Below are 12,788 nucleotides of genomic sequence, written 5' to 3' on the forward strand. Positions count from 1 at the left end.
GGTTCTATTTTATTTTATTTTTTCTTCACTCATTAAACTCTTTAAGAAAACTCATGAATTTTGTTTTACTTTTGGCCATGTAACACTGATTCTATTGGGGTGTGTGGGTGGAAATGAGTGGGTCTTGCATGCCAGCCAGGGTCAATCCACTGGTGAGAATACATCTGAATGTTTATTTTTCATCAAAGTTTTTAAGAGTGAACCTGTTGTTCTTCCTTCCTACGTTTTTAATGTTAAAACACGTGAGATATAGACTTCTTTATTCTAAGACAGTAGGTAATTTTTTTTTCTTTTATTTGTGTGTGTTTTTGTTTTGATAGAATATCCAAATAAAAACTTTGGCAGATGATGTGGTAAGGTCTTTGGAACATCTTAATTTGCAATGATAACTCACACTGCATGCTGTCTTACTCCAAATGTTGTGGACAATATAACACATTCTTATAAGGATGTAAAGCATTACATTTTAGAAAATTGAGTCACTGTACTTCAATGCCTTCATTTGTAACAACTTGAGAAATAATTGAAGAAGCTTCTCCGAATTGGTATCATTGAGCATATTCAAAATATTTTGTTAATACTATGTATGTGTTGAAACTGTTGGTGTTATTTCCTTTGGCCTTCTTCTCAGTGGTAAAGATCTACAGCAGTTCTTCAAAATTAGCCAAATGAGCCAAATGGAATTACTTTGGCTAATGAAAATGCGTTACAAGCACCAACTTTGTATTTAGAAGCATTAAGTTGGTAAACTTGAATACTTCCATATGCTTGATATTATTTCATTATTTCGAAATAGATTGTAGTAAAATTACCAACTTCTGTTTTCTCTATACGGTAGTTAAGCCATGCTGGCCATTTAGTTATATTTAGCCATATTACTTATCTGTGAGATTCTTTTGTCTTTGAAGTGGTCTTACATTGCAGTCCAATTAAACAAATTTATTGTTAATGAAACAGATCACATTACAATGAAAAGTGATCTTAAGTGACGTTTTGACTGCTGAAAGGGCATTTATTAAAGAAGGAGGAATAGAACTGCATTTGATGTTGGTTGGTTAATTTGGGTCCTGTCATTCCAGCATTATGTAATATCTTGTGGCCTTTTCAGTAGGATATGCCCCTAATTTCAATTTCCAAGATCCATAAGTAAACTATTATTATAGGAGAAAAATGTGTTTAGAGTATATTTGTTGTCTTTTTAAAGACTTATAATATCCTTTTAAGTAATGTGTTTCTGTCCACAAATTTAAGACTTATTAGAGGGAGGGAGGAGAAAAAAATCCACAAACATAACTCCCTAAGAATTCAGGGGGTGGGCAGCTTATCTAGGGATACTCACTGTTCACAAATTTAAAACAGACATCCAAATTCTCAAAATAAAACACAGAAAAACAAACAAACAAGAACCCCAGACAAGCAGAAACAACAAAAGCTACCACAGTAGAATGAAAGAGGAAAAAATAAACAATTACTGTAGTTTGGATTCCAAAGTACTTACTCAAAATTCTCTCTACAATTCGGCTTAATCTAAAATTAATCCAGATTTCCTCCAAGCAAAATACTCCTTTGAATTTTTTGCATCTCACAGATATTCTGTAATTTCAGACAACATAAATTTTGTTTTGTATATCTTGATAGATATTGTGATAAGTGCTATGAACAATACTGGTAACTCTATATAAGCTGCTGTTACATGAAAGCACATCTTAATAGGCTGTTCCATGCCTAGAACAAATATGCTAGTATTTGTTGATGGAAACAGTTAATTTACCAAATCTTATGTAGACCTAACATTCCCAGTGTATATGTATGTATGTTCATGCATATATATTTACCCATCTACTTAGCTTCTGTCTATTACAGCAGTTTTACTGAAATAATTTCTAACTCTTGATCCATCTCTGTTTACAGTAGGAATTTTAAATAATACAGTGACAATTGGCCTTGTAGGGAAGGTGTACTTCTCAGTTGTTTCCAATATTAACAAATTAACTGGATAAGCATGCTTAATAAAAATATAAAAAGGAATGGGTTTGGGTGTATGGTATATAACAAATCAGCCTTAACCAGTGTCATTCTATGGTATGCTTTTACTAATGTCTCTCACACGTATTTAACTATGAATGGCTGCTTTTATGTGAGTAATTTGTTACATTGCTTTTGAAAATTGCCCATTAGTTTCAGGAATCTGTGCTCAAAAGCACTTCAAGGAATTGTGAAATAGCATTAATTCCTCTTCAAACTTTTATTTTACGTCAGCAGGATTGTTTTTATAAGTCTGATGAACTTGTGGATACTTTCTTCCCAGCGTTAGCTTTTTCAGTTGTCCTCCAATGCTTTAGAACTCTAAAGGTGAGGTAACACTGGACGTGACCTTTGTGGTTCCATATTTTCTCACTTGTCAGGATAACTAGGGAGTAAAAGATCAACTCAAGATTTTGGAATTTGATGTAGGTAGTATACTTTCGAAACTATGAGTAATAGTCATGTGCCATTTGCTCAAGTTGTCTGAGTTTTACCTCTGCTGCTGAAATTATTTAAAAATGTATTACTACCGTGTAATAGAATTAACATCTCTGCTTTATATTTGTTGATCTCTGCTTATTTTCAAATGGGTATCTTTGCAGCGTGACAGAATAACGAGCTTCAGGAAATCAACAGTGAGAAAAGAGAAACCGTTAATTCAGCACCATGTTGACACACAACCTACTATTAGTGAAATTCCACTCGCCCAGGCGCTTCTGGATGAACGGTGCATGAACTTATCTGAAAAGGAGGTTATGGATCTCTTTGAGAAGATGATGGTAAGATGTTTAATGAGTGTTTTTTGAGTTCAATACATAGTAGTAACTTCCAAATGTTGATTTGGAAGTACTGGCACATAAACAATTGAGTGACTTAGAATGCCCAAATAATTTAAACGTAAAGAATACCAGCAACTTCTTCAGAGGAAGCAAAAGAAAAAGCCAGAAATGAAATTAAAAACAAGCTGTTGCTATTGGTTATTCCATTAAGATAACTGATATATATATTAACAGTAGTTAGGCATTACTCTTGAGAGCTGGTTTTTAATAAATTGATTATTAAGTAGAAACATACGCTTAGGGGGAGATTTAGGTTAAATATTATGAAGAAATTCTTTAGTCTAAGGAGTAAAAAATAGGAGTGAGGCACTGGCATAGGCTGCCCAGAAAAGTGGATGTCCTGTCCCTGGAGGTGTTAAAAGCCAGGCTGGATGGGTGTGGACAACCTGATCTGGGGGGATACAACCAGTCCATGGCAGGGTTAACAAATGCGTGGGCTTTAAGATCTCTGAAAACCTAAGCTATTCTATGAGACCATCTATGATTTATGATGCTGCGTTTTTAGTTTTTTTTTTATGGTTGTTTTAAATGTGTTACATGAAATACTTCCACATCTACCCTTGTTTCAAGTTAGTAGTCTTTATATCTCAGCCTCCTTGTTAGATATAGCAGGGATATTGTCAGCGTTAATAAGTTTTTTTATTTTTATAAGAAACAACAGGAATGTGGTAGGCTTATTGAATACTTGTGTTCAGTATTCTAGTTTAATTTTTGAGCCAAAAACGGCAACTGCTGCTAATGCAGTCGTGATTTTGGCTAACTCTTGAGAACACCAGATGCTTGAAGGAACAGAATTAGTTGAGAAAATCAGGTAGATCAGAATTAAACAGATTAAAATACAGATATGCTTGAAGAAGTCACTTTGTTTAAAAATGAGCAGTTTTAAATAGGAAAAGGAGTATAACAGTAGCAAGAAAACCGACAACAACAAAAAGAAATTAAAATCCTGGTGTCGTATGGTCATTCTCTACAGGAGGACATGAATCTTAATGAAGAACGGAAAGCTCCTCTAAGAGAGAAGGATTTATCCACGAAACGTGAGATGGTTGTCCAGTACATTTCTGCCACTGCTAAATCCGTAAGTAGTTGTCTCTCCAGGACAGGTGGAACTAATAACTTCAATTTTTTTTGTCTGGATTTACCTTCTAAGAAAGGGGAGGCTGCAAAATCTCTACTGTTTGCAGCTGTGTCTACGACTGTATCTGCAACATTTGCATTTTGTTTTCTGAGCAGCGTGAAGACTAAATGCTGTTCTGTAAACCACAAGAAATTGTGAATCTACTCATCTAAAGTAGTGGATAGGTAATATTTCTGTGCAATTGGTTATATGAATCTTTGGAATGAAAAGGACTTGGAAAGGGCAGCATGACTTCATAGTTTCAGTAATGACATCTGTACAGTTTTCAGTGCTGAAGAGTAAAAATATTGAAAGGATTTAAAATGAAAATAAAGTCAGTATTTTAGCTTAATTTGAATATGTTGAGTAGTGTAACTGGCTTGGAGATGGTACTAAATGCTGTGCTAAGAAATATCCTGAAGGTATTTTATGTTGCTCCTTTAGTGAAAAGATTGTTGTAAAATACAATTTGAAAATGTTTTTGACTAGAAAATTATATATTCAGACCTTCTAATTGTGTTGGTGATTCTATATGAAGAATTTTTGAAGTTGATCTACTTCAGGGTAATGAAAATGTATGGTTCAACATTTGCTGGGATGAAGAGACCTAATTTCAAATACTGCAGAGCTGCAGTTTATTTTCTGCAATAGTGGGAATATTACCACTAAATAGATATAAAATGAAACTGTAAATGCCTTTTCTCTGCTTAAAAAATTGACTATGGCAAATATTGTTATTTTTACATAATCAGAGAATGTATCACAAAACTACACAGATGTTGTATGAAACACAAATGCAAATAGATGTTTTGATTTCACTACAAATTGCCTGCACCCTGATTTGTGCCTCTATTTGCTGTATATAAAACTTTAAAGAAGCTTGTACTGAATTCTAAGGAATTGAATAAATTGCAGTACTGCTACAGCTTATCTGCACTGGGAGCAAGTGGTAGAGGAGGGTTGCTTTTCGTATTCAAGGAGCAGTAGCGTCTTCACGTGATGAGATCTGTTGTCAGCATATTTCTTGATTTAGATAAATATGTATGGTTTTATTTAGAAACTAGGATAATATATCATTCTTTTTTCAACTCTTAGCCTTTTATTGAAATAGTATCTTACTAGAAATTAAGCCTAAGTAGAATAATTCTTCAGATACCTAACAGCTGCAGCACTTCTTTCTATGTAGCTGAGTCTCCTTTCAAGAAACAGATAACATTATATTAAATATCTGCTTCTTGATTCTATAAGCAAAAAGCTCATTTAATCAACTGTGTGGAGTTGAATTTCAAGAAAAAAATTGAAACTAGAATCTAATGCAATTGTTAAACCTAATTGCTTTGCATTAAAGAGTATGAAGTTATATGAAGAAAAACTTTTGCAAATGATGACCTATGCTTCTGGCAGTGGTGATCTTCCTGCATGTAATCATTTTAAACAAAATCAGCAGTCTTTTACTCTGTCATGTGAGTAATCAACTGCTTCAAGCATTGTATTGCTAAAAATACAAGTTACTTGAAAACTATTTGTGCTTATGCAGTGAATCTTAGAATATTTTCAATTAATGTGGTTTGCCTAGACAATCTCTGAGAACTATTGCTTGTGTTGTAACGTTTTGTCTTTGTTTGCTAATGAATGTTATTTCTCAATTTTTTCTTAATAAACAAGAGTGTTTTTGTTGAACTACTAGTAATTTTCACAATGGAAGTACCTGCAGTTCTGTCCCAAAACTAGTTAGGAGATGGTGCTTTCTTGTTTGTAATGGTGTTGGAATGTAGACTCTTGATTACTATGATACAGTAGTAGAGTAAGAAAAGCATGGCTACCATTGCATGTCTAGCTGCTGAAAGTTTTAACAGACTACATTACTACCATCATGTGAGCTGCAGCATGGAAGGTAAGGTAACAGAATCGAGAACATGTTAGCTCACTGATGATTGAAGTAGAAGGGGAAGAGAGGAGAAAACCCACCAAACTAAAAATCCCAAATAAGTGAACATATGCTTTGATCTTAAGTCAGCTCCAGTGTGAATGTTTTATAGATATGCAATATATTTTTTTCTAATAGAAAAAGGGCTTGTATCTGACTTTATATGCTCCTTGCAATTGCAAGGAGGACAAGAGTTGAATGAAGTGTTTAAGGTTGTTTGGAGACATGAATGACACTTCTTGTCACTTCATACCCTAAAAATAGCTAATGTCTTAATTGAACTACAACTCAAATGTAAAAATATTGATTGGGATCTTATAATAATGCAAGGCTTTGTTTTCATTTTTAATTACATCTTCTGTTTAGTTAAATTGTTATGCGACTTAGTTGAATTCAAGCCCTAACCAGTTTATACCACATCTTTATTTGGCAAACTTTTATTTTCCTCAGACCACCTTCAGCTTTGTCTTCTGTGAAATTGCTGACTAAACAAAAAATGATATTTCTTAATTTTTCCTCCCTTTCTTTGGTCACATAACTATACATTTTTCATCTTTTCTGTACTGAAGATACTTTGGCTTTTTCTTCTGCTTAGAGCTCATGGCTTGTGAAGCACACTGGACAATTGACGTGGCTTTTCCAGTTCCATTCCATGTTTGTTTTAATTAAAGCTTTTGAGCTCTCCACTCATCTGAAATATGACTCTCATTTACTCCTATTGTCTTGACCAAACTTAAAAGTCAGTGCTTCATATCCTTTGCCTTGTATGCCATCTGCAGCACGTTGACCATGCTTTTCTGAAACACTCTGCTGTCCTCAGAGTTCTGAGTGAGAAAGAAACTTGATTTCTTCCGTGGATGAAAAAGGCTTTCCTTTTCCTTGGAGGACAGAGGAGGCAGGAAAGCTAATAGGCTGGATCCTTTGATGTCAAGTACTTAATCTGTGGTTGTGATTTCTTCTATCATTTGAAAATTGTACTTGGGAAATGGTGAAGGCTCAGAATTCTGTTTCAGAACTGAACTTATTGACGTCTTGTGTTGTACTGAATGAGTTGAACATTGAGAGAATTCTGTAAATTAGGAAGAAAGATTTCCTGTCTGGTGATGACAGTTCATCTTGTGCTTCTGGAGGAAGCTTCATCAGCACGAGGAGAGAAGAGGTGATTGTGAAAGACTTGCAAGGACTGTCTTCTGAAAGGGTTCCTAAATGAGTAGTGGAAAATATGAGTAGAAAATGAAGCAGATAGAGGCTGAACAGATACCATCAAATTCAGATCATAGCAAACGAGGACGAGAAAAGTCCTACAGTATTTAGGGAGAAATCCATAGTGCTAGACTTTACAGGAACATGGTCATTTGCACAAAGTGGTAGAACAGGGCCAAGGTTTGCTGATTTTCTGCCATGTGTTTAGTCTGTGTAAAGTCAACTTCTTGTTCATGAATATGCAGAAATGCTGTTTGATGGTGAAAAACAGAAAATGTCAGTTTGTAAATCACTGGTTAATTATCCGTGTAATTAAAAGTATCCATACTGAGCATTTGAGGAAAAAAGCTACATGAGTTTTTCTGAAATACAAGTTAGATTTATAACTGTAGGCTGTTTTTGATTATGAAAACTTAATTAAACTCAATGACATCATCTAAGTAGTTCAAAAGTAGCACTGTAAATGAAGTGTTGTATGTACAAGGAAGTTAGCATGACATTTTTTCTGTTACTTTCTTGGTGTCATATGTAAAATATCTGACCTGATCATTTGAACAATATGGCATATCTCTTAATCTCTCAAGATGTTGATGTCAAGCTAGGTATTTAGCTATTTGCTTATGAATGTGTAAAATACTGATGATTCATCAGTGGAACATAATTTCAAATCATTTTTCCTACAGAAGAACTACTGTTTTCCTGTTGAGGAACTGTAACTCTTAAACATTTTGATTAAACAACAACAACAAAAGAAAATAGTGTACTAATAAGTAATAAGTAAGCACTGAAAAAGAAATTGTGTGATGCTACATCCTACTAAGTATTCTGCTGTGTTTATTTATGTATTATTATTATTATCTTTTTCACACAATAACTTCTCTTGGCTGACCACTGCATGCAGATAGTCGGAAGTAAAGTTCCGGTGAGTATAAACATGACAGTTTTGTTTCCTTCTTACATTTTGATTGTTAGAGTCTAGGTTAGAATAATCTGGACTTCTGTCATGGATTTAAAAGTTTAGTGGGCATTAGTGTATCCTTCTTTCATCAAAATAATTATCGAGTACCAAAATCAGATTTACTTTACCATTATCAATTCATTTATTGCACTTAGAGGGATCCTTTTTGAGTTTTTAAGGATCTGTTTCCAGAGACTTGAAACTGAAAATTCATGTTGTTCATCATGAGCAACAAATACAATTTAGCCTTACCTTGCTTCTTATTGAGGGCAGTCAGTGGAAATTTTAAGTTAGTTGTTGGCATATTTCAGTCTGTTTAGATGTGGATTTTTGTGATGTTCTAATTGTTAGCAGTCACAGGTGGTTGTAAAAATGTCAGCTGCTGGATATCAGTGTAAATAGGATTAACATAGAGGGTAAGTAGTTTAAGATGAGATCACTTGCAGTGTAGCTTTTCTCCTAATAGGTTCTCTGTTACATATTATATTAAGTCATTGTTGAATTTAGTAAGGTTTAGCTTTCTTGAGCAGGAACTTGAAATTTCATTTACGGGATAAATCCAGGAAAAAGGATACAAAAGACTTTCTGGGAATGATTACATTTTAAATGATCCCTGAAAGTAGAAATGGAAAGATTTTACTTTTAATTGTAGCCAAATCAAGCTTTTCAAGTGTAGCAAGGTTTAGTACTTAGATTGTATTCAGTACTTCTGTTTTACAGTTAACAGGAAAAGCCTCTGAAAAACCAAACAGTCTCTGACAGAAAACTGCCTAATAGTTTTCTCAGAATTTTTTATTAATCTCCAACCAGTTTCAAGTAATTCGTGCTCCCATGTCATTTCCTTAGAACACGAATAGTTAGGAAGAGCTTCTTTGTGAAGGAATTTAATGAAGGAAAACGGTTAATGAAGTATAGAGTATAGGAGGATGTTTTCATCTTCATGTCTGTTCTTGCTCTTTGTCAGACCTCCAATTAATAGTCATGCATTAAAAGCATGTTTTTGCACAAATACTTTGCAAAATAGAAAATAACAAATGCACCTCTTAGTGTATGGCTTCTGTATCTTATTGTTTAAATAATGCATAATGCATGTATCTTGTGCATCTTCTCAGCGTGGCTTTGTTTTGTTTGTTTTTTTATTGGATTAATCTGCTGGAAGCTGAGTGCATCTGTGAGCGTTAATGTTGTACTCTCAGAACTAGAATGATAACATTAAAAAATAACAGCTGTTATTTTTAACTTACTGTTATTACTTATTTTAACTTACTGTTCTGTAAGGGCCTTGAGGCAGACAAAGCCTCCTGGGTTGACAGACAGCTATCTTGTTCACTTCATTTTTTTGTTGTGTGTGTCACATACAGTTATTTTCCTGAAGATTTACAGTTCTTATGTGTAGGAATGAGAACTTTAGACTGTTGATAGTATTACTATTGCAGAGATTGCAGTAGTAATTCTCTGCAACTGCTAGACTTGCAGAGAAAGAGGTTTGCCTGTTTTGTAGGGAATGCAGAGGTAAGAGACTTAAGCTTAAGGGACATTGCGTGCTGCTGCCACTTTCCATTTTAACTGACTGTTTAGCTACCTTTCTTGTCTTTTCAGGATGATGATAATTCCATTGAGTGGTGGCTGTAAATATGTTTGTCTGTGAGATGCTTAATCTGGATGCTCTGATGTAGAGTTACATTGTTGGTGCTGTTTGTAGTAGGTTTTCATGCTTTTCTAAAATATGAGAGATGAGATGGTTTAGCATGAGATGAAGTCTCTATTTCCTAATATAGGAGCTCATGCAATGTTTACTCATGCCTGAACAAATAAACGGGGCTACCACACAAAACTTACATCATCAGGCTTTGTTGTATGCTAATTAAAATTTAATTGTTTTCTTGCCATATCAATGGACAGTATGTAAAACTCCAGTAATTTGTTGTGAGATATGGAGAGAGGGGGAAGTATAAGCTACTACTGCTATTATATTAATATTATGCAGGTACCAGTTGGTTCTGTAACAGGTATGGTAAATTGAAAAAGGTGACCATTACGACTTTGTGATATTCCTGATCTGCTTAATCACTTAAATAGTGTCAGTGTAAGCAGAGTAGTTAAAACATCTTGAGTTCTTGAGCTGAACACAGCTGTAGTTTGAGATCTAATGAGATCTTAATTATCTGGTGTCCCAGAGAGGAGCAACTTGTGCAGTCTCTTCTGGTCTCATCCTTTAACTGTTAAAGCCCATCCATTTGATGTGGATATGTTCAACGGTTCTTCACCACTCAGCGACAGAATACCTGCTTATTTCTCAAGAAGCTTAAAATGCTTTTGAGTTCCTGTTTTGTTGGACAGTAGTTCTCAGGCTTGTTCACTGGCCTCCTCTGGTGACACATCTGAGTAGCGTATAAAGCTGGGCACCTGCAAAGACCCCTGTAGTATTTAATGTTACTGGTTGAGGAGTTTTTGTCTAGCTTTGAGATCACTTGTCAAAATAGAAGAAGAGAAGCTGCAAATAAAAATTTTAAATCTTTAATTATATTGCTTGGTTTTCCAAAGAATAAAAAATTGTGCAGAGACAAAGACATGCCTACATTTTTCTTCACTGTGTTCTGTATTGTAAGCTGTCTGTCCTGTCACTGTTATCTTTTAAAGCCTGGAATATATATAGAGTACACAGTTGAATTGATTAGGTTTACATTCCTTGAGAAAGCAAACTAGGTTTTCTTTTATACGTTTGTTTTCTGTGATACCTCCAGGAATTCCTTTTAGCATGTTTCTTTTCTTTCCAAGTTCATAATTTCTAACTTCTTCAGGGAAGAATTTTACGTATGTGACCTAAGCTTTCGTTTGAGTGATTGTGAATGATTCATGATTCATAATAATGAAGCAATTACGTACCTTAGTTGTAATACTGAGGTGAGTGACTGTGAAGTAAATCAGTGTGAAAATCAAAGGGGTTAGAAATTAATCTCTTCAAGCTTCTAGTGTGGGACCAAGCCATCCCAGTCCCTTTGTACTTCATTTTTGACTTTGATCTTATCAGAAACTCATACATGGAGCCTATTACTTAACTGAGCCTTTGTACTCTTTTTTTCCAAGACTGCATTCAAAATAACTGAGAAATATGTATATTAAAACCTGAGCCATGGCAACCTGAGGCATAGCATTACTTAGAATGTGCAAATCAAACTCTTCTTGAATAAGGAAATAGAAGAAATAGTTCCTGGTTGTAGTGCTTCATTTAGCACGTCTAGAGCAAAGATGGGTTGAGTGAGACTGAGAAAATGCTTGCAGAAAATAATCATGTTAAGAAGCTGAGAATTTTCTAGCATAATTTGCACTGTTTGAATGAAAGGCTTTGAATGGATTTTGAACCACCTGTTCTGAAGAGGACAGAGGGATAAAAGGGAAGAAGAGAGATTTCTTACTGTTATGCAGTTAAAGATGCTTAGTCCTGCCAACAATGGAGAATACCTGTTCCATAAAACATGATAAGATGTAAGGGATTCTGCTGTCAATTCCTTTACTTAATCTGTTGCTAATTTGTACCTCTTTATGAGGGAAATTTCCAGTTTTCTGGGGAGAACGGAGCTGCATAGAGGAGAAGAACCTAACTGATGTCCCAAGTACCTGTCAAAAGAAAAGCAAACAGAGGCAGCAAGATCACATCCTGGTTTGGATATGAAAGAATCTTGAATTCCTCATCTGTATAGGAACTTTATTTGCAGTTTTCAGCAGAATGCAGTGGGAAGGTTTGGTGCAGGAAATAATCTTTTGAAAACCAGATACGTCGTCCTCTTTCAGAGAGCTTTTTTAAAGGTCTAATTTAATATATAACGGCATCTGACTGGAGCTTGCATTATTTTTTTCTTTGTATATTTGTGTGACTTACAGCAGTGCTTCTGTGGTGTGGTTCTTATTTATACACTCAGGATTTGGGGAACATCTGTTTTCTGAGATGAAAAAATTGTGTATAATCTTCTCTAGGTTTCCATGCAGTGGAATAGACAGCATAAATTTATTCCTGTTTACTAGTTCTTTACACTGTGGTCTTTCAGAGTAATGGTTTTTCTGTGCTATTATGTTTTTTAATATGTAGTGCTAATAATACTTCTCTAATTTGAAGCCAGGTTTGTCTTTCATGTAGCAGCAGCATCTTGTTTAGAAAATTGGTAGTGGCAGACTGTAGTTCTTTTATATTCCTTTTCTTATCTTTTTCTCTATTCTGGTCCTTTCATGCATAACTGGCACATTTTGTTTAGCTAAAGGCACTTTGCATGTCTGCAGCAAACTTCTTCAAAAGCTGACTCAAAGTTGAGGACACTCTTGGCTTAAGATGTTCACAGTCTCTGCCTGACATTTTTGTTAAAATGTTTTGTGAACATTTTGGTAACTTGGTTATATGCATTAATATTGTAATATAGGTAGGTCAAAATTTCGCTGTGTTTTAGAATTTCAGTGACGTAAAACAAACTTGACATTTTTAGTTCTGTGGAGGGGTCTTAGGTAGAAGATTACAGCAGTCAAAGATCCCGATAGGAAATAAAACCACACAAATGTAAATGCTGTTTTAGGTCTGAAACTTTAAATGCTGCCTTTACACCCATGACACATCTTTATCAGGTTCTCTTTGGCTGAGCTTAGAGAGATCAGGGGCTTCAGGGACTGCATTTACTCTTAACCACTTTTCTTAGATAAATCAATTATTCTGCAAATGATCAGAGCTGTACA

General features: G+C 34.7%; 1 protein-coding gene across 3 annotated transcripts in view; it reads left to right on the forward strand.

Annotated features, from left to right (window-relative positions):
* The window catches only part of DIAPH2 (diaphanous related formin 2), a 157,116-nt gene that overhangs the window by 12,892 nt on the left and 131,436 nt on the right, over positions 1-12,788 (forward strand). The window contains exons 2-5 of one of the 3 annotated variants that reach the window (XM_090150285.1): positions 321-353; positions 2,628-2,804; positions 3,838-3,942; positions 8,013-8,033. In XM_090150285.1, the coding sequence (XP_090006411.1) occupies positions 321-353; positions 2,628-2,804; positions 3,838-3,942; positions 8,013-8,033 (336 nt within the window). The remainder of the gene's footprint in view (positions 1-320; positions 354-2,627; positions 2,805-3,837; positions 3,943-8,012; positions 8,034-12,788) is intronic. The other 2 variants (XM_090150286.1, XM_090150287.1) reach the window with 2 other exon arrangements.

Source organism: Phasianus colchicus, chromosome 14, assembly GCF_987193195.1.
Source record: "Phasianus colchicus chromosome 14, bPhaCol1.hap1.1, whole genome shotgun sequence".
In the NCBI taxonomy this organism is placed as follows: Eukaryota; Metazoa; Chordata; class Aves; order Galliformes; family Phasianidae; genus Phasianus; species Phasianus colchicus.